Source organism: Mesocricetus auratus, unplaced genomic scaffold, assembly GCF_017639785.1.
Source record: "Mesocricetus auratus isolate SY011 unplaced genomic scaffold, BCM_Maur_2.0 Super-Scaffold_100015, whole genome shotgun sequence".
Taxonomy (NCBI): Eukaryota; Metazoa; Chordata; class Mammalia; order Rodentia; family Cricetidae; genus Mesocricetus; species Mesocricetus auratus.
In genome coordinates, this window is record NW_024429198.1 from 61,480,820 (window position 1) to 61,502,945 (window position 22,126).

A 22,126-nucleotide genomic window follows, 5' to 3' on the forward strand; every position below is an offset into this window, starting at 1 on the left:
GAACTAGGAGAAGCTTCAGCATCAGGTTTGCAGTTGGAAGCCTCGAGAGCTCTTGGAGTAGAATCATGCGAGCCAGGACAGCTTTAACATTCCACAGCACTACTCAAGTAGAAGGAACACGTTATTTATTGACTTCCCGTCTATGGGGTTCCTAGGCAGTCAGCACCTTCCTCTGTGGGCCATTGTCTGTGCGTGTCTCTCCTGATGGCCCCTGGGGGCAGGGAGGTCGGCCCAAGGAGGCATTACGTGACAGCTGACGCTTGTCCCCTCACCATCCTTGGCTTCCCCTGTCTTCTCAGACGGACAAGCTCCGAGCTTGACCACCCTGAGCTGTCCACTCCTAACCCAGACACCTTTGTCCCTTCCTCCTCCTCCGCACACCCTTCCCGCCAAGATGTCCCTCCTGCCCCCTTTCCTCCATACATGAGTTTCTGGACCCCCGTCCTCCCTGCTTCCGACCGTCTCCTCACTCCTTCCTGCTCCCCTAACAGTCCTCAACTGTTGCTCTCCAAACATTTCAAGGCAGATATATCCTTCCTCAGGGCTGGACTCATCTCAGTCCATCCCGCCCCGGGGATAGATGGATTTCCTTGATGGCATTGGTGAGCGGAGGCCTGAGCCCTGTGGGGAGGGGGTTGGAGAGGAACCCATACCAACCTTGCCCTCATCATCCTCAATCAAGACCTTTCCCGGTTTCGTTTCTTTGACAATGGCCCCGATGGCCACGCCGGTCTGGCTGGTGGAGGGAGGGTCCAGCCACACATGGTCACCCTGGAAAGCAGAGAAGGGACAGTGGTCTGAGTCCTACTCCTCCCTTTCCCACTAGAGACTTACGTGTCTTCGGGCTGTCAACTGCAACCCCAAGCTCCCAGGTGGCAAGAGCTCTCCGTCTCTTCATCCTCTCCTTCATCTGCTCTCATGAGGCCCCTCAGTACCAGATAAGTTTGCCCGTGTCCATCCTGTCTAGACCAATGAGCTCAGCAGGGCCAGGGCTCAGCCTGGCCCATAGCACCTCTTACTAAGAGGTAAAATATCAAAGGAAACAAATAGTACCCAAACATAATCATGGAAAGCAGTGGAGTGAGGGGATTAAGAATAGATTGTTTCGAACTTGGAAATGGAGTGCTTGGGGAGATGAGTTCAATCCCTGGTTCCCACCTTTTAAAACAAGCTGGGCATGCTGGTGTATGCTTATAACCCCAGGCTTAGGGAAGCGGAAACAGGAGGATCTATAGGGTTCACTAGTCAGCCAACCGAGTCGGATGGGTGAACCCAGACCAGTAAGAGACCCTGTCTCCAAAACCAAGATAAAGGTGCTTTCCACCAAGCCTGGTGACCTAAGTTCCACCCCCAGGACTCACAGGTCAAAGAAGAAAACCAAAGCTGTCTTTCAACCTCCACATACATCGTGCACGTGCATGTGTGCATCCGTGTGTGAGCTCACACCACACACACACACACACTCTCACACAATATATATAAATAAACAAAACAAATGCAATAAAAACCAAATCAAAACAAAAAAGATGGATGGCGCTTGAGGAGAGATGCTCAAGATAGTGCCCTGGCCTCTGCATCCATACTTACACACACACTCAAGCACATACATGCATCCCCTCAACATGCAGACATACATGCGCTCACAAAATGTGAAAGTAACAGTAAAAATAAATAATCTTGAAAACGGCACCAAGAGTGGCTTTTCTCCCCACTTGCATCCTCGCAGGGGTCACCATGGCAACCAGAAGAGTGCGCAACAGAGACAGAAACCATCTCTTGTGATACCGGAGGTGGCTGAGCTGTACAGAGGACAGGGGGGAAGTGCAGGAGGAGACTGACACCTCCCCCCATCCCCTGCCATCCATAGAGTCCAGAACGAGCCAGAGCGTTCACTGGGCCCAGGTCCTGACAGGCACGTGTCTTGTTGCATCAGCAACAGCCAGGCCAGGACCAGAAGCAGCAGCTGAGACTTTCTGGCCTGCCTTCATTTTAATAGAGGGGAACCGTATTTGCATGAATCAATCTGTCAGCGGGCAGGAAGGGAGGGGCTCCCCCTAGTGGAAATCTTCACTTTCTCAGTCATTGGCTGGGAAAGCCCACTACTATATCACATTGACCACCACCATCACCATAGAAACCTCCTTCTGATTTAAGAAAATTCGGAGCAGCAGAAGTGATGCCAAAGGGGCCAACATAGGAAGGTGTTGTATACATGTCTCTGTGTGCTCATGTGTGTGTGTGTGTGTGTGTGTGTGTACACAAGTGTGTGAAGGCCAGTGATCAATGTCAGATGTCTTCCTCAATTGCTTTCTGCCCTGTTTGGTTTTTTTGAGACAGGATCTCTGACTGAATCTGGAGCTCACTAATTCGGACAGGGTTAGCTAGGCGGCAAGCTCTGGGGACCATCCCACTTCTGCCTTCCGAGGGCTGGGATGACAGTCAGGCCGCTATCCCTGACTTTTTGACATGGGTGCCAGGGTTTGGAACTTGCGCTTTCTCAGGGAGCACTTTCTCTGTCGTCGAAGGGAGGGAATGAGCAGCAGAGGAGGGGAGCACTGCTGAGCGCTGGGTGCTGTGAACCCGCGTTTTAAAGTGATTTATAAAGTGTATTAAAGTGCAGACCAGAGACAAGAGCTCTGGAGTCAGGAGACAACCGAGAGCTCAGGAGGGAATGCAGGGAACCAAACAACGGGGCCAGAGACAGCCCAGCAGTTAGAGCGCTGGCTGCCCAGCAGTTAGAGCGCTGGCTGCCCAGCAGTTAGAGCGCTGGCTGCCCAGCAGTTAGAGCGCTGGCTGCCCAGCAGTTAGAGCGCTGGCTGCCCAGCAGTTAGAGCGCTGGCTGCCCAGCAGTTAGAGCGCTGGTTGCCCAGCAGAGCGCTGGCTGCTCAACAGAGCGCTGGCTGCTCTTGCAGACGTCCAGGGTTTGGTTCCCAGCACCCACATTGCAACTCACAACCATCTGTAACTCCAGTTCCAGGGGATCTGATGCCTTCTTCTGTCTTTAGGTACCAGGCACACATGTGTGCACATACGTGCAGGCACTCACACACAGAGTTAGTAAATCTTTCTTTAAAAAGCCAATCATAAAAAGACAAACACCAAATGACTCTGTTCAAGAAATACCTAAAAGAGTCAAAATAATAGAAACAGAAATTGGAAAGACGGTTTTGAAGGACTAGAAGAGAAGCAATTAGTGCTCAATGGGTAGAGTCTCAGTTTTTCTAGAGATCCGATATACAGTGTAAAGATACTTAACACTACTGTGTGTGATACAATGGTTACAATGATAAATTTAATGTTATACATCTTAGCACACTTTATAAAGGAAAAGAACAGATGTATGTGTGTATAGAAAATTGGTTTGATCAGCACAAACAGTTTTGAAGAGTCACTGTTATTCCCATATGCTTTCTAAAGCAGACAACTCAACTCAAGGAGAACTTCAGTAAACACCACAGAGTGGAAACAGACTCAACCATGACACATCACAGTGATGTTTCGAAGTTCTTGGGGACAACGTAAAGACCACAAGTTGCATTTAGAGAGAGAAAAACGATTTCACACAAGAGATCAAGATTTGGGTGACAGGATGGTATCTAACTTCACAACAGCAGTGCCAGAAGGCAGAAGACAACAACAAGTGGCTTTCCAATTTTCAGGAAAAGTTGTGTCCCAATAACATCGCATGCCTGCTCTACATTGGAACACAGGAATTGTTCAGACACGCACCCTTTCCTAGAAAGCTGCTCCAGGGCATGCTAGGTCAAAACAAGGCAGTAAACCAAGAAAAGGAGAGACTGTAGTCTGGGAGCCAAGAAGACGAACACGGATGCTCTTCTCTTTTTTATTTATTCTGAGTCTCCAGCCCAAGGAGTGGTGCCACCTGCATTCAGTTAACCCAGTTTAGAAACTTCCTCAAAAACACAGGCTTGTCTCTAGATTCTAAATTATGCCAGTTATTTTTGTCAACTTGACATAAACTAATTATCTGGCAAGAGAGAACCTCACTTGAGGAATTTGCTCCATCAGATTGGCCCGTGGATGTATCTATGGGGTATTTTCCTAGTTATGGATTGATGTGGGAGGGTCCAGCCCATGGTGACAGTCGTCCTAGGTTGGGTTGTATAAGAAAGCAAGCTAATCAGGCGTGGGGAGGAAGCCACAAGGAGAGTTTTCCCATGGCCTCTGGCTCAGTTTCTGCCCTAGGTTCCAGTCTTCAGCTCTCTGTCATGTCTTCCCATGACGATAAACTGTAGCCTGTAATCCAAATACACCCTTTCTTCCCCGGCATGATTTGGTCATGATGTTTATCTCAGCAGCAGAAAAGCAAACTAGGGCACAGATCCTGTCAAGTTGACAACCAATGTCAACTAACACGCGGATGAAAGGCAGTTAAAAATTACAGCAAAGGAAATCTCACATATGATCTTAGGCGACATGAGAACAATCAGGTCATGTAATGACCACATGCACAGTGGTGGTCCCATTATTCCACCTAGTGACAGTAGCTATCTCCATTTTTGCAAACACATTCCATTGTGTTTGCCCAACAAAACTGGTTGGTAACAGTTTCTCAGAAAGCTCCGATAAAAGTGGGTTGAGGTCAGGGACAGTGGCTCAGTGGGCAAAGAGCTTGCCAGGCGAGCAGTTGAGTACTGTAGCTCCACTCCTTAGTGCCTACGTATAAAACCAGGAGGTCGTGGCAGTCTGCCTGTAACCCCAGTGCTCAGGAGGCAGGGACATGTGGTCCCCAGAGCAAGCTGCCCCGCTAGACCAGCTGAGCCAGGGAGTTTTTCAGCTCTCAGTGGAGAGTGATTGAGAACCCAACACCAACCTTGGTCCTCCACGTGCTTACACACAGGCACGCCCATACTTGCTCATGAGCGCATACCCACGAACACGCTTTACACGGGCAAGTACACCACATGCAACGTGTACACACAGGGAAAAAGGGAGGTTTGAAGTCATCTCTGGCTACGCAGAAGGCCAGCCTGGGTGTCTGCTGGAAACTAGGGTTTAGTCCTTTGTGGAAGAGGGGTAGGCACTTTGAGCATGCAAGCGGTGAGCTGGTGCTGGGAAGGAGCTAAGACCTTTCTTATGCTTAGGGAAGCCAGTAACAGGGACACGGAAAACCAAAATACCAAACGGAACCATGAGTCCTCTAGGGAGTATAGGGGAAATCAGAGGAAGTCACTAAGACCTTAAGCATTCTGCAGGAAGACAAAGGGCCGATCCTCTAAACTTCCTGTCTATAACCTTGGTGGGCGTGTGTGTGTGTGTGTGTGTGTGTGTGTGTGTGTGTGTGTGTATGCACATGCACGCGCGCACACACACACACAGGTACATCCATGCATGAGCATGAGGAAGCAAGAGGACAACCTCAGGTGTCATCTGCCTTGGATTTTATTTTTGAGGCGGGTCTTCTTACTTGATTCAAGTTCACCAGGTAGGCTTGGTTGGCTGGCCAGACAGCCCAGGATCCTGTTTCTTTCAAGGCAAGCCCTTTTTTTTTTTTTTTTACAACAACTCTCTCTCTCCCAAGCCCTTGCCTATAGGACTTTATGAAGTAAAGTGCAACTATTGCTGTCAGCTGCCTGCTGCATAAGACAATGCGAACAGCACACTGCAAGGCTGAGCTTCAGTGCGGGAGGCTCCTCTGGGCACAGGGACAGGGTGATCAGTCCAAAAGCAAGAAGAATAAAGGTCAAAGACAGATCACAAACGCCATGCGGAGAAACCTACGTTAACCAGAGATGAAAGGGAGGTAGAGTATTCCCGGTAGAGTATTCCCGGTCTGTACCCAGTGATGAGGCGTCGGCCAATGGGAATGGAAAGACAGAGAGACAGAGTCTGCAGACTGCAAGGAGAGACAGGATTACTCTGCTGCTTGGACAACCCTCTCTGAGAAACATGAGTAGCCAAGCAGCCGCCAGCAGCTTCTTCACAAATTTGCAGAAGAGCAGACAGTAGTCGCTGGACCATAGTCGCACCACTCCTGGTGTCGGGTTCAAAGGAAACCCCAATTCTGCAAACTCTAAAAGGCAGCCCAGATATCCAGAAATGAGCTCAGCCTGGACTGCAGGAGGATTTCTGGGTTGAAAGCCAGCATTCCTCAGGAAGTTGTAAAGCCGGTTCCCTTCTACCAAAAGGAGTCATTTTTCTCACCTCTGGCAGAAGGGACCTGTGGCTCCGTTGACAGCCGCCTGTACCAAAGCACCAACAGGCCTCCAGGCTCCCTCAGTGCCTGTTAGGCAGGCGTCCTGGCCCTCCTTGCCTCTTCAGGCTCCCTTCCTTCCAGATACCTGTTTGCTCTCTTCACAAAGGTTCCCCCTGCTGATGAACGCGCTCTCTCTCTCTCTCTCTCTCTCTCTCTCTCTCTCTCTCTCTCTCTCTCTCTCTCTCTCTCCCTCTCTCCTCTCTCTCTCTCTCCCCTGTCTCTCTCTCTTCTCTCTCTCTCTCTCTCTCTCTCTCTCTCTCTCTCTCTCTCTCTCTCTCTCTCTCTCTCTCTCTCTCTCTCTCTCTCTCTCTCTCTCTCTCTCTCTCTCTCTCTCTCTCTCTCTCTCTCTCTCTCTCTCTCTCTCTCTCTCTCTCTCTCCCCTGTCTCTCTCTCCTCTCTCTCTCCTCTCTCCTCTCTCTCTCTCTCTCCTCTCTCTCCCTCTCTCTCCTCTCTCTCTCTCTCTCTCTCTCCTCTCTCTCTCTCCTCTCTCTCTTTCTCCTCTCTCTCTCTCTTTCTCCTCTCTCTCTCTTTCTCCTCTCTCTCTCTCTCTCCTCTCTCTCTCTCTAGCTAGTCTCTCTTCTCTCACAGATAGCCTTGGCCGTGTCCAGTCTGCTAGCCATGTTCGGTCTTCTTCTTTCTCTCTCCACTCTGGACTCCTCCAGATGCCACTCTTCTGTCCTTCATATCTACAATAAAAACCTTAGCAAGATCACATCAGCAGTTTCTGTGCTGCACCCTCTCACATACACACACTGGGTACACCCAGAGAACTCTGTATCCTGCATGCAGAAACTTGTGTATCTGTAGTCACTGCTTCTCTATTCATAACAGATAGGAAATGGAGTCAACCCAGGTGAGAATTGTTTCTGGGTGTTTTTCTTTGTTGTTTTCTCCCCCTCCTCCTCCTCCTCTTCCTCTTCCTCTTCCTCTTCCTCACACAGAGAGAGAGAGAGAGACTGAGACAGAGAGTCAGAGTCAGAGACAGAGACAAACAGAGACAGAGACAGAGAGAGAACAGAAAACCAAAAGCTTCTCCTTCCAAGTTTCTCCATGTGCTTCTAGAGCAACAGCGCTGTGTGGGATTTGGGGCACACCTCCTCATTCCTTGTTTCTTCTATCTATGAGTTTCTTTTCCCAACAACAGCTTGTGCCTAGGGTCTCAGGGGAGGTCAAAATATGATCTAGATGACACCACTTGGAGTCCCCAGCTATATTTTGTAGTAAGGTCCTATATGCCACGTGTGCTGTCTCCTTATGTATCAATGCTAATCAATGCCTATATTTTAAGAGTACGAGTAACTGTCTACAATCAGTCTGTGATATGTGCGGCAGATCCCACAGAGACTTGTGCTTTGAGGGGGGAATGTGCTCATTTTATCACAGAGCTGAGCTCACCATAGGCAAAAGGCAAACATGTTGCTTTGTCACTACCTTGGCTGGTGATCTCATCAATGTGGAGACAGCCATGTGACTTGGCCACCATCTTGGTTAGTGATACCATTAAGATGCTCACCACCATGACTTTACTGCTGTCCTGGCTAATGTACCACATGGGTGGTACCCATGAAGCTTCTTAGTACCCATGGGCCCCCCAGGGGTCACTACACCCTAGAATTTCCTGTGACACAGGCATTCAGTCACAGATCCCAATCCTTATCCCTGATTGCTTTCTTCACTTTTTGATTCCCACTGTCCTGACGCCTACTGGGATCAAGGAAATGGGAGACCCACAGGGGACTCCAACACAGGGTGATAGAGTCAAGGTATCTTCATATCAAACTAAAGAGGAAACGCCAGACCTTCATGCTGGGTTTTTTGTTCTTGTTGACGATTATGCTTGTTTTAATTATGATACATTATTTTACACTCCACATTCGTTGGTTCCTAGAGAGGACTTAAGAGTGTTCCCAGCCACGTGCCTTCAACGCTAGCCCGCACTGACAGGACCTGACACTTAGAGACGTCCAGGCTTGGGAAGTCTCTGTGAATGTGCAGAGCAGGCTCAGGGAAAACTTGGGGAGGCCCAGCCAGAATCTAAAGAAGAGATTGCTGGCGCCGGTCACGCTGCTGCTCGGGGCAGCTACAATCGCCGGGTACAAAGAGAAGTCGGCCTGCACGGGGAAGCTGGAGACCCAGGAGATGCTCACCCTTCACGCCTGCTCCGTCTGCCTGCACGGGGAAGCTGGAGACCCAGGAGATGCTCACCCTTCACGCCTGCTCCGTCTGCCTGCACGGGGAAGCTGGAGATCCAGGAGATGCTCACCCTTCACGCCTGCTCCATCTGCCTGCTGCCTCCAATCCTGTTAGTCTCTCGCTAAGGTGGAGTGGTCTGACCCTTTGCTTCATGGCTGTCTGTCTGCTGATACCTACCCATCGAGTCCAGGGTGCTCCGGCTTTTATTGACCCTCCCAGGACGATGCCATCCGTTTCTAAGTTCGTTTAGCTCCAGAGTCGGCAGGGCTTCCTCAGCTGCACTCCCCTGGATGCTATAACCGTCAGCCGGATGACGCTGGCTACGTGTCTGCTGCTTCTCTCTATCGGCTACTTACACGCATTCAAAACCAGAAGCACAGTTACGGCACCACGACACCACTTTGTACCCTATAAAGAGTCCCTTGTGTTTTTTCTAGAAGGTTTACCTGGGAGCTTATAAAGCCATATAGTTCAACTGTGGGTACACTGGTAATGATAATGTATTACATTGCCCTAAGTCTGTCGTTTGAATTAAGTTTTTCTTTTATTAAGGTTGTATTGCACACCACTGTCCTCCGAGGCAAAAAAAAAAAAAAAAAAAAAAAGCCTTCTCTATGTCCTGTGAGGGGCTCAGCTATACACACACACTTTGTGTTTTTCTTTGTTTTTTTACTAGACCTGAACCTCGCCGTACCTGAGAATAAGAGCACACCCCCCACACACACACTTTGTGTTTTTCTTTTGAATTACTCTCAGGCTCTAGCACTTTCTGTGTTTCTGGATTCAAACAATTAGCAAGCTCCCACTCCACTTCCTACACATGGAGCCATTACCCAGCCAAGCCACAGAAACATAGACATTCACAGAGCGAAGAGAACAAGGCTCATTCCTACCCTGTTACCCATGAGCAAGCTTTCGGGAGCGCCATCAAAGGCAACAAATGGGAACTCCCATTCCTGCCCCAAGCGTGTTAAGTGCACGTGCAGAGGTGGTGGTGGTGTGTGAACGCATGTGTGCATTAATGCGTGTGGAGGCCGGAGGACACTCTCAGCTGCCGTTCCTCAGGGCTGTCACAGACTGGTACTGACAGACTCAACTAGGTTGGCTGACAACAGCCTCAGAGCTAGGATTACAAGCAAATACCAAACGTACCTTGTCCACACACACACACACACACACACACACACACACTCTCTCTCTCTCTCTCTCTCTCTCTCTCTCTCTCTCTCTCTTTCTTTTATTCTCTTTCTTCTTTTTTTTTCAAGGTAGGCTCTTGGGTATCAAACTCAGATAGTCATGCTTGCTAGGCAAACATTTTACTGACTGAGCAGTCTCCCATTTCAATGACCCCCCCCTCTAAGTCCCTGAATACAAGGGAGGGATTTCTGTGCACAAGAGACCACTTGGCAGAGACACAAATGTTAGCCACACTTGCTTTCTTCCAGTAACAGAACCCTTCCTAGTCCTCAACCACCATCCCCAGCCTCTGGAATTTGCCTTCTGGGGTCTCTTTGACTCTCTTCTTTCTTTGAAAGTGATTGACTGAGTGTTGGAAAACTTCCACAGGAAGTGCCGTCCTTACCAGCCGGAACACCGACATCTCTGGTCAGCAGCTCCCTGTAGCCTGTAAGAGAAAAAAAGAAACAAAAACAGAATGTCAGCCCCACAGCCTGACAGTGTGGAGCCCCTGAAGAACAGAAACTGTGTGAGTTTATCATCCCAGCCTGCCCCCAAATATCTTGACTGGAGCTTGGCTCAGAAACAGCTCTGAATAGCTGGATGTGTGAGCCGCATTCCCAGCCTGTGTGCACGAAGGCGTTCCTTGTCCTCTTCATCCTATGTCCCCTTCAGGGCTCTGGGCTCTGGGTTCCATTCAGAGAGTGTGGCAGTGCCCTGTCATCCAGAAGCACAGGTTTGGGGCCCAGCGGAGAGGGAGCATTCCTGTGCGCGCACGTGGAAGATAAAAGTCAACCCTGGGAGTTGTTTCTCAGGAGCCATCTGCGGTAGTTTGAATGTATGTAATTGGCCCTCATACGCTCATAGGGAGTGGCACTATTAGGAGGTATGGTCTTGCTGGAGTAAGGGTGGTCTTATTGGAGGAAGTGTGTCACTGTGGGGGTGGGCTTTGAGGTCTTCTATGCTCAAGCTACCCCCAGTATGGACACAGACTCCTTCTGATGCCTACAGATGCAGATAGAGGATTCTCAGCTCCTTCTCCAGCACCATATCTGACTGCACACCACCATGTCCCACCATGAAGATAATGGACTAAACCTCTGAAACTGTAAGCCACCCCAATTAAATGTTTTCATTTATAAGAGTTGTCATGGTCATGGTGTCTCTTCACAGCAACAGAAATAGTAAGACACTATCAATCACCTTCCTTCCTTCCTTCTTTCCTTCCTTTCTTCCTTTCTCTTTTACTCTTTCTTCCTTTTGCATATGTGTGGTATGTGTGTGTGATGAGGGGTGCATACGTATGCCCACATACATGTAGAGACCAGAAGTTGGTACCGGATGTTTTCCTTGGTCATCTCTACTTTATGTATTGAGGCAGGGTCTCTCCCTGAACTCAAAGTTCACTGACTTAGATAGTTACGCAGGGGATCCCTGTCTCCACCTCCAAGGACCGAGGTTACAGGTGGGCAAGCCCTATACTCATGGTATAGACATGGGTACTTGTACCCGAATTCTAGTTGTCATATTTGTATAGCAAATTAGCTACTTCCTCGGTACCTACCTTGTTTTTTGAGACAAGGTCTCTCACTGGAACTTGGAGCTCACCAAGTAGACTAGGTTGTCTGTGCAGTGAGTCATAGAGATCCCCCTGTCTCTGCCTCCCAGTTCTGGATGACAAGCATGTGCTACCATGCCCACCTAATCCAGGATTCTAACTAGTCCCGTATCTATGCAAAGCAGTCATCACCATATGTCCCAGGAAGGGCTCAGCTATGCACAGCAGTTTACTTGTGGAGGTTTGAATAAGAATGACCTGTATAGGCTCATACATTTAAATGCTTAGTTATCAGGGAGTAGAACTCTTTGATGGGATTAAAGGATTAGGAAGTGTGGCCTTATGGGAGTAGGTGTGGTACTTTTGGAGGAAGTGTGTCACTATGTGGGCATTGAGATTCCAAAAGCCCTTGCTAGGCCAAGCGTTCTCTCTGCGTGTGGGTCAGGATGTAGCTCTTGGCTACCTCTCCAGCACCGCGTCTGCCTGCTGCCATGCTTCCTGCCATGATGATAATGGATTAAACTCTCGTAAATGCACCCGAGCCCTCAATTAAACACTTTCTCTTATAAGAGTTGCTGTGGTCATGGTGTCGCTCACAGCAACAGAACAGTGACTAAGACAGTCCTTGATCTATCTAAACCTTTTCATCAGTATCGCATTCCGTAGCTCGGAATGGTCCTGAGCTAGCATCCCTCCAGCCTCTCAATTGCTGGGATTACAGGCCTGGCCGCTTGATTTTTTACTTGGGGCTCAAAAAAGGAAAAGTCGATTCGTTAATGGGCAGTATAGTTGGGATTTAAGCCCAGGTCAACCACATTCCAACCTGTCCCAGCTTCTGGCTTCTCCCGAGCGGGCGCTATGGAAACACTCAGGATGGGAGAAGTCAGGTCCCCAGTCTCCCCACTCATGGAGATGCCCTTCCGGCTGCTCTGACTTGAGTGCTGTTGTCTCTCCCTGTCTGACATGTTAGCAGGCCAGGCAGTCGCTGAACCTGTGGTGCTCATTTCCCGATTGCCTGCCTCTGGCACAGGCCTGAGTCAGAAAGGACAGTCATTAGCTGTCTACTGAAGGGTCACAGTCATTAGTTGTCTACTGAAGGGCATAGGGAACCCCTGGAAATGGTGCTGTTACAATAATGGTTCATACGGTTGGGTCAGGATGCCCAGCAGCTCTGAAAATGGATGGCATCAACCATGCTACAGGGGGAGAAACACGGGAGCCGAGACTTTCCCGAAGCTTGTCATGTGTATGCTCACGTATGTGTGGGTGTGTATGTGCAGGCGTGCAAGTGTGTGGTGAAGGTGTTGCTGAATCATTTCCTCCGAAAGAACCATTCCACCTTTGGAAGGAAGCTCCTTAAGAAGCAGGCTTCTAAAGGGAGGTGAAACATCCCGTCTTCTGTCCTGCAGGGAACATGGCTAAAACAGAAAGCAAGCAGCACAATTAGCCTCCCGGGGTCCTCGACACTCACATCAGATTCACTAGATCCTGCAGCTTACATAAGCAGTAAGAACTACTGGGGGAGACTTTCAACAAACTGAGATGCCTAGAGCAGCCTCAGGCCCAATGAACCACCCAGAAGAGGCAGAGAGCAGTGCAGACCCGGGCTTTGGAGAGATGGTTTAGTGGTTAAGAAGAGCAGAGGCAACTTTTCAAAAGGACCTGGGTTCAATTCCTAGCACTACAACTATCTGTGATTCTAGTCCCAGGGACCCGACACCCTCTTTTGCCCTATGGGATCACCCTATGCACAGGGTACACAGATATACATTCAAGCAAACACTAGTACACATAAAAAATAAATAAAATCTAAAATAAGAAGGAAGGGAAGGAGGGAGGTAGGGAGGGAGATGGGAAGGAAGGAGGAAGGAAGAAAGGAAGGAAGGAAGGAAGGAAGGAAGGAAGGAAGAGGCTCAGACTAATTGAGCTGCTATGAAAAGACATTCCCACTTGTCAAGCTCCTCCAGGCTGTGCAGTGTGCTCCTGGTTTCTAGCTTTTGTGAGCTGTCACTCATGCTGGGACGGATTTTGGCAATGCAGCTGTCTTTGAGTTATTTCTACTTCTGAAAGTAACCCCAATAAAACTTACTGGTCACCAAGCTGGACTTCGGAGGCATCATTAGTTTGGTCTGGTTGTGGGTTTCTCTCTCTCTCTCTCTCTCTCTCTCTCTCTCTCTCTCTCTCTCTCTCTCTCTCTCTCTCTCTCTCTGGGGTGAGTGAACGTTTGTTCACATATTTCCAGGAAGCTTGTCACACAACAGGAGCCAGAGGACAACCTCAGATGTTGTTCCTCAGGCACAATCCTGGGCTTGAGAGACAGTCTTTCATAGGTCTGGAACACCTTGGCAAGTGGGTAAGACTGACTGGCAAGGGAGCCGCAGGGGCCCGCCTGTCTCTGGCTTCCCAGAATTTACAAGTGTTTTTCAACTGAGCTCCCTTGCTTGCAAAGGCTTTTCATCTGATTAGCAAAAGGAGAATCTTCTCCCTCATTCTAAAATCTGCTCTTGTCCTATCCTCTGCTATGGGGAAGTATAAATGTCTGTCGAAATGCTGAGAAGTGCCGGGGCATTGGTGGCACACGCCTTTAATCCCAGCACTCAGGAGGCAGAGGCAGGTGGATCTCTGTGAGTTCGAGACCAACCTGGTCTACCTAGTGAGTTCCAGGACAGCCTCCAAAACAATACAGAGAAACCCTGTCTCGAAAAAAAACAAAAAAAAATGCTGAGAACCCCCTCAACAAGTGTGAGGTCTTTAAAGGGAGTCTGGCCCCTCTGTCCATCTCTCAGAACCCGGGGAGATATTAGAAGGAAAAGACTTAGAGGAACCCTTGGTCAGTCCTTTTCAACAAACAAAATAAGAACTGTCTTGTTTTCAGATCTCCTTCCTGCTATTTAGTCTGTACATTTTGACTTGGATGTGGCTCTGTTGGAAACAGTCAGACAGTCAGAATGGATAACAGACAAGCAACACCAACAACAACCAAATATGACACCACAAGTGTGCAAACTGTGACTTTTACATATCACTGTGTCCAGAAATGGCAAAATAGACATTCTTTTCTGTCTCACGTGGAACATTCAACTAAGAGACATCACGTTCCATTCTGAGCCATAATGTACACCTCTCCAAAGTTTAAAAAATAAATCATGTAAAGCATCTCCTCAGACTACAATGCAACTAAACTAGAAATCAATAACAAACAAATGAAAAGTTGCTAGGTGATGGTGGCCCACGCCTTTAGTCCCAGGTCTCCAGAGGCAAAGGCAGGTGGATCTCTGAGAGTTCAAAGCCAGCCTGGTCTACAGAGCGAGTTCCAGGAGAGCCAGGACTACACAGAGAAACCCTATCTTGGAAAAACAAAGGAAATATATATACTTCTAGACACACTGATTTATAAAAAAGTCCTAAGGAAAAAAAGTAGAATAATGTCAACTAAATAAATAGCAACTAAACTTTGTGAAATCTGTGTATATGTCAATAAAGCACTGTTGGCCAATAGGAAAGCAATATAGGTAGGACTAGGAATCCAGGAGGGCTCTGGGTAGGAGAAACACAGGGAGTCATCATGTAGCCCACCAGAGAAGTAAGATGTCCATCCAGTAAGGGAAATACTTAGATGGGTTAAATATTTAAGGCAGAGCTAGCCAGTAAGAAACAAGCAAGGCCAACAGCTTCATAATTAATACAGCGTCTTGTATGTTATTTGGGGACTACAATGCTGCAGGGCCCAGGCAACTGGTGGGGAAAAACCAAAGCGGCTAGCAAGGAAAAGGCTTCATTCTACAAATGGAGATCAGGAGTGGGATGATGGATTTCCACGTAGAATGGCAAAAGCTTTAAAGGAATTTTAGAAACAAAAGAACGGAGAAAAGCATGGCTTCTTGGTAGCAGCATTTTTCTCAGGTGGGCTCTGTTTTGCGAGCGACAAGCAGAGACTCATGCAGTTCGCTTAAGGAAGTCTTCCTGACTCAGCATTAAAAAAAACAAAAACAAAAACAAAAACCAGCAAGGTTCTTTTAAGAGGCTCTGCTAATGACTGAAAAGCTGTACGTACAGCTGGAAGTGGCAGTGACCACATCTCCAACCTGGCAGCTTTTGCTGGATGTCAGCATAGACTGAGGGGATGAGCTGGAATCATGCTTATGCCCGCTATCTTGGAAAAACTACAGTTTAAACTGCCTCGGTTTTAACAGATAAGACATGTGGCCAGAAAAACATAAAGATTTACAGTAAAGTCAGACTTGGATGAAGAAAAACCTCTAAAGGTTTGCGGTATGTTTAAAAATGTACATAGGATTGAGAGAGAAAAAGAAACGGCATATACTGGTAAATAGAGAAGCCAGTTGTGGTGGCGCATGCCGGCAGGATTTGCTCCAGAAGCAGAGGCAGGCAGATTTCCAGAGAAAAACCCTGTCTCAGAGAAAAATAAATAACAGTAAAAGAAATAAAGTAATAATAGATAAATAAGCCACGTAAAGATAGAAAATACAGAGTCTGGATACTGTATACTATTGTGTTTTTCAGTTTTTTTATTGCTAAGGAAGGAACAACTACTAAAGTACACTTGATTATAAATGCTGCTGAATTAATTCAACTTATATCTTTTGAAAATGCCTTGACTTCAAAATTTAAGTATAAGGATATGTTACTTTGGAAAAGAGTTTTTGTTTATGTTTCTACAGAAAATGAAAAGCTGAGGATTCCTTCCAGGCTTCTGTGGTTTGATGAACCAAGACCCCCAGAAGCAGTGGCCCAAGTGATTCAACATCTAAAACAGCTAAGATGATGGAGCCTTACAGACCCGGAAAATAAGGACTTATACAGGTTTCTGAGTTTTGTCATGATCCCCATGGTATGAACAGTGCCCCTTCCAACACAAAACAGTTTGGAATGAGCAACGTCCAAATTACCATATTGTTTATAAATCTTTGTTTTTGTTTAAATGGGGTTGCTTATAATTGGTTAATGATCGCAACCAATCTCTTTTTAAAGGAAAAAAGGAATTATGGTATAGAAATGAGTACTTTGTATTGGTATGGTTTTTCATTTATTGATACAAATTCAAGGTCAATTTTGTGATGTGTATATTTCTCCTCTTGATTAAGTATTGTGCTTATACTGATCTTTTAAAACATAATGCATAATTAAATACAGACTATAGATAGTTACTTATAATAGTCAGAACTTATAGTTAGTTAGGTTTTCTAGATATACAGAGATGTATTTGAGACAGATAGATAGACAGTCTTCAAACCTTTCAAAGACCTTCAGAAAATGGCATTTAAAATGTTTTAGGTTTTTCTTGACAATGAGAAATGTCTGCTCCTGGCAGCACCAATTACATCTGAGAGGAAGATGGGCATTAAGAAACTCGTTATGGAGTTTGCTTTCAACATGGCAAGATTAGCCATTTGGGCAAGAAACTGCTCTTGCCTAGGCTGCTTGACTATTGCTGTATAAACTGGACATGCAGGACCCACAGGAAAGTGACTGCTGAACTCAAACAGTCCTTCAGGGTTCTTGATTCATGGAAGAGTCTACGAGACTTTCTGCAGGACACAGAAAAATGACTGACAGACTGCCAATGCAGATGGACAGTTTGAAATTTCCTGCTTTGCTGAGAAGTCTTCCAGACACACCACAGTGTCTGGGCTGAAGATGGATGCCCCAACACTACAGAGGAACTTTGGGTGACTGTCCAGGCAGCAAGATGTCTCTGCCAATTCTAGTGTTTATATATTATCCTTCTGTGGTCTTTGATGGAGTAGAAGAAAGATAGTTATAATTATAGTTTTCCTTAGTTATGATAAAAGATAACTACATATAGAACTTTGGACTCATAAGGATGGGATGGATGATATTTTCTTTAAATCTTGCTGAATGTTGATAGACAAAATATTGTAACTGTGTTCTTACTTGATAATTGTTCTGTTATATATAATTTGACTATGTTAAAGTTAAGACCTTTCTTTTTGGTTAGACAGAAAAGAGGAGGTGATGGGGAAGTCCTATGTATATGTCAATAAAGCACTGATGGCCAATAGGAAAGCAAGATAGGTGGGAATAGGAATCCAGGAGGACTCTGGGTAGAAGAAACACAGGGAGTCATCATGTAGCCCGCCAGAGAAGTAAGATGTCCGTCCAGTAAGAGAAATACTTAGATGGGTTAAATACTTAAGTCAGAGCTAGCCAGTAAGAAACAAGCAAGGCCAACAGCTTCATAATTAATACAGCGTCTTGTGTGTTATTTGGGGACTACAACGCAGCAGAGCCCAGGCGACTGGTGGGCAAAAACCAAAGCGGCTGGCAAAGAAAAGGCTTCACTCTACACACATTGATTAAAAAAAAATCCTAAGGAAAAAAAATAGAATAATGTCAACTAAGTAAATAGCAACTAAACTTTGTGAAACCCAGAGAAGGAAGCACACATGGGAAATGCAGGTGACTAAGAGCACATATTACAAAAGAGTGACGGCCTGAGACCTATGACCTGAGCTTCTTGTTAGGGAGCTGTGGAAAGAAGGGCATGACCCTAGAGTAAGAGGAGAAAAGAAATGAGTTATTTAAAAAAAAAGTAGGTCAGAAATTGGTACATCAACAACAACAACAAAAAAACAAACAAGAAATTAAAAAAGAAAACTCAATACAACCAAAAGCCTGACCCTAAAAAAAAAACCCAAAACCAAAAAAAAAAACCCAACAACAACAAAAAACCCAAAACAAAACAAAAAATTCCATAAACTATGAAAAGCACAAAATACAATTTGCTAGTACCAGGGATGGAAACCATGTGACCCCTGTAATCCCAGATGGGGGGCTGAGATTGGCAGAGCTCTCAAACAAGTCGTTGGGGCCGGGGACTGGAATCTGGAGGTGTGGGTGAGAAGGACCCCATAGACCGCAGCAGGGAGTGGAATCTGGAGGTGTGGGGGAGAAGAATCCACAGACCCGCAGCTCTGAATGCTCCAGGTGCCTTTTAAGACTCCTGGGCACCATCGCCTGCCTGCGTTTTTACTTTATGGTCCGTCTCACATGCCGCCCTACACACAGGGTGCCCTGGACTTCACGTAGGCCCTGAAGTTCCTCCTTCTCCCTCTCTTACGTTTGTGTCTCTGCGTTTGATGTGGGTTTGGAACACACACTCGAGTGCATTCCCACATGGACCTAGTCCCATCGCACGCAGAAACTGCCACTCTCTGCCTTCGCGCTTGGCCCTGTCTTTACACGGCACTGCGTGTGACTCTCCCACAACTGTGTGAGACTTGAGAACTCACTGTGCAGCACTCAGATCTCTAAATGAATGCACGGACCAGTGAATGGATGGATAGACAAATGGATTGAGGGGCGGATGAGAGCAGATTAATGAATACACTAGTGGGTGGGTGGAGGGAGGGAGAGAGGGACGGAGGGAGGGATGGGTGAATGGATGAACAAATGGATGGATATAGATGACAGATAGATAGATAGACAGACAGATACATAGATACAGATAGATAGACAGATAGACAGATAGACAGACAGACAAACAGACAGATAGATAGACAGACAGATAGATCTGCCCAGGAAGGAAGATGAGGCACTGTCCTGAAGGGAACACTATTATATTTGAAAGTCTGCCCTTTGGGAATGTGAGACCTTCATCCCAGTCCGGGCTCCCTTGGAAACTCTGAAAAAAAAAATGGAATTGAACACGTAGGGTCAGCATCCCAGCCAACCTGAAGAGCTGTGAGGGTCCCTATCCTCGAGGGGCCTGGAGTATGAACTCGTGGCTCTCAAAGCTTTCACGGTATTGCCACACTAGTGCCTCTCCCAGCTGCCCCTGAACTTGAGCAGTACACAGACACTTGTGAAATGGGGCTGGGAGGAGATCAAGGAGATGAAGGAAGGGGCGGGGCTTTGTGCCGGGGGCTTGGGCAGAGCATGTGGGAACTTTGTCCAGATTCTGTCATGTAAGCCACAGAACCTATGCTCTTCTTGTAGACCTCTTGCCTCACAGACAAGGAGAGTAGGTGCCAAAGAGAAAATCCAGCATTGACCCTGGCCTCTGAAATGCCAGCCCCAAGGATATTCCAGTTTTGCCTACCAGAAGGGTATGAGTGTTCTCTGGGCAGAAAGGACATCTGTGACTGGCCAAGACCTGAGTGAGTCATAGATGCTATCCTGGGTCACCAGAGATTGACAACTCTCCACATGGACCCAGAGACAGGGTCCAGGACATGGGAGTCACCACCCAATGAAGGGGAGGCTGACGAAGGAGGAAGAGCCACGCCCGCCACGGGATCAGGGAGTCGCATCAGTGCACTTCAGCAGGCGATGGGACTTAGGCCAGTCAAGGCAGCATTCGGGACTAACCAGTCTGGCCAGTGGCCCCGAGGAAGCCAGGGAAGATCACCATAAATAGTGACCTTATAATGGACAGCCTTAAAGAAAGAGCCAGAGTCCGAGAATCAAAAGCTGTTATGTTTCTGTCACACAAGAGCAAAGTTGTTTCCTGTCTTTCTGCTTTCCTCCCGGTCTTCCCTCTTCTTTCCTTCCCTTATCCAGTCTGTCTGTCTGTCTGTCTGTCTGTCTGTCTGTCTGTCTGTCTATCGATAGGGTCTCATGTATCCTAGGTTGTCCTCAAACTCACTGTATCCAATGAAAGCTTTGAACTCTGACCTTCCTTCTTTCCCTCGGGTGCTGGGGTTACAGGCATGCATCACCACATCCAGTTTACACGCTGAGGGAGACTGTACCCTGGCTTAGTTCTCGCCAGCCTAACAGCCTACCAACTGAGCCACACCCCAGTTGTTGCTGCTGTTGCTGCAGAATTTATTAGTCCAAGAGTTTCGGATACAATATCCCTTTTAGTTGTGAGATAATCATTTTTATCTATCTATCTATATATGGGTAAACATATATGATGTTTTTATAATCGCTCATACTTGAGAGAACCGAAGCTTGGCAACGTAAAGAGGTTTACCCCAGATGACACTCTGGTGAGAAACCAGAGCCTGTGTGCCCAACAGACAGGGTTCCCAGCAGGGGCACAAGGAGGTGGGGTGGAGGGGGGGAAGAATGGAAAATGAGGAGGATGCTAAGAACGGCTCTGAGGTTTATCCCAGGTAAAGCAGAGGCTGCATCAATGACCTACGAAAGATGGAGACTTGTGACCTTGGGGACGTCCCCAGCCCTGGTCCACGTCCAATGTCTCCCCGGTTGCACTGTATAATCCCACCTTGACCCTCCCTTGCTTTGTTTTTTTTTAATCCTGTTCTGTTATTGCTGAATACGTAAGCTACAATAAGCCTCTGTTTGTCTTCTCTTTCAATAATGCAGGTGTTTGCATGAGGGTGTCTTTCTCTTTCTTAGAAAGAAAAGGTCTCCGTTTCCATCATTACCCACGTGTTCCTGGTCCAGCTCGTGGCTCTGGGACACGGAACCTGGAAATCTCAGTGGGAACCTCTGGACACAGATTAAGTTAATAGGATGCTGCCGGAAAGCTTTCCTCATGGTTCCCGCTTGAGTCCCTGTTTTGTTCTAGGAGCTAGAGACAGTTCTGGAGGTTAAAAAAAAGACCAAAACCAACAGAGCAGTGCGTCAGAGAAGAGGCTGGCAGATGCGTGCGCCAGCTGTGCTGATGCCGCTGGCCCCGATGTTCCTTTGCTCAGCTGGAGATAAGAATCGTGAAGGATGAGCAATGCCAACTGAATGAGCTTTATCAGGCCTCAAGCTCAAGGGAGGGTTGGGGAGGCTGCTCAGTCGGTAAAGCGCTCACTGTTCAAGCGTGAGAACTTTGCAATCCTCACGGTTTCCTTTTTTAAAAAAGCTCTAATCCTTGCTTGTTTGTTTTTGTTTTTCGAGACAGGGTTTCTCTGTATTGTTTTGGAGGCTGTCCTGGAACTCGCTCTGTAGACCAGGCTGGCCTCAAACTCACAGAGATCCGCCTGCCTCCTCCTCCCGAGTGCTGGGATTAAAGGTGTGCGCCACCAGCTCCCAGCTTCTAATCCTTAACAGAGTTCAGAGGCCTTGTGAGTTAGAACAAAGTTGGCATCCACAGATATAAAGTAGATCCTAAGTGGATCCTAGCAATAGGAACCGCGCATACCCAACTTGGGAGACTCGGGGTAGGGACCCACACACTGCCAGCTACCAAACCTCAGCAGGTCTTGACTGACTTCTGTGTCCAGTTTCCACCTCCGTGAGTGGGGATGGTACACACCAAACACCAAGCCCCAAACCGGGGTGCCCACAGCCTGTGTCTGTCTCTTTTACCATCTCGCTCACCCAACACTCAAACCCTGAGAAGGCCGTGAAGCCAGTGAGTGAGTGCCTGTCTTGCCGCAAACCGAGGCCTCTGTCCACCCCCCGGAGTTGACTAAGCACAGCCACCAGCCTCTGTGGGTCAACCGGGTGGGTCTAGGTGGAATTCAAGACCAGCTGTGCTCTTGCTGAAGCACCTCAGCCCCAGACCTCAGCCCCTTGCCTGTGAAATGGAGACAGTATCACTAGAGAGTTTCACAGATTCGCTGGGCCTCCAACGGGGCTCCAGCCTGGTACCTGTGCTGTCCTCAGCCCCGTGGATGTCTCTGGAAGACTTCTAGCAGAGAGAGGGCAGCGGCTGCTTCCCTGAGCGGTACTGGCCCTCCTGAGGCATAGGATTTGATAGCCCGACTTCACCCTCCTCAGCTGCGGCCCCAGTCAACTCCCCCCTCGCCCTGCTGGACAGAGGTTTTGGGTTTCGTAGGTCTGAAGGGGCAGCTCAGGCCCTCTACTCCACAGGCTGCCCCACCCTGTTTCCAGGTCTGTGTCTGAACACCCACGTCCTGGGGGAAGCCCCTCTTTCCCATACCCCAGGCCTCTCTTACCTTGTCAGGATCAGGGTGTGGGGGTCCTGTTGACTCCCTGTCCCTCCACCGTGGGCGCCTGAAAGATCCAGGTGTGGAGACAGGTTCCGAGCTCCCGGCAGTCTGAGAGAGGACGGACAGGAGAGCTAGGAGGGC

The 22,126-nt window shown here is 47.8% G+C and overlaps 1 protein-coding gene across 2 annotated transcripts in view; it reads right to left on the bottom strand.

The window, feature by feature from the left end:
• The window catches only part of Myo7b (myosin VIIB), an 86,176-nt gene extending 64,050 nt beyond the window's left edge, over nucleotides 1-22,126 (bottom strand). The window contains exons 1-3 of one of the 2 annotated variants that reach the window (XM_040758015.1): nucleotides 21,992-22,126; nucleotides 9,993-10,034; nucleotides 658-771 (exon numbers count right to left, since the gene is read on the bottom strand). In XM_040758015.1, coding sequence (XP_040613949.1) covers nucleotides 658-771; nucleotides 9,993-10,010 — 132 coding nt within the window. In that variant the 5' untranslated portion in view covers nucleotides 10,011-10,034; nucleotides 21,992-22,126. Of the gene's footprint in view, nucleotides 1-657; nucleotides 772-1,690; nucleotides 1,946-9,992; nucleotides 10,035-21,991 lie in introns of those variants that run through there. The other variant, XM_040758016.1, reaches the window with a different exon arrangement.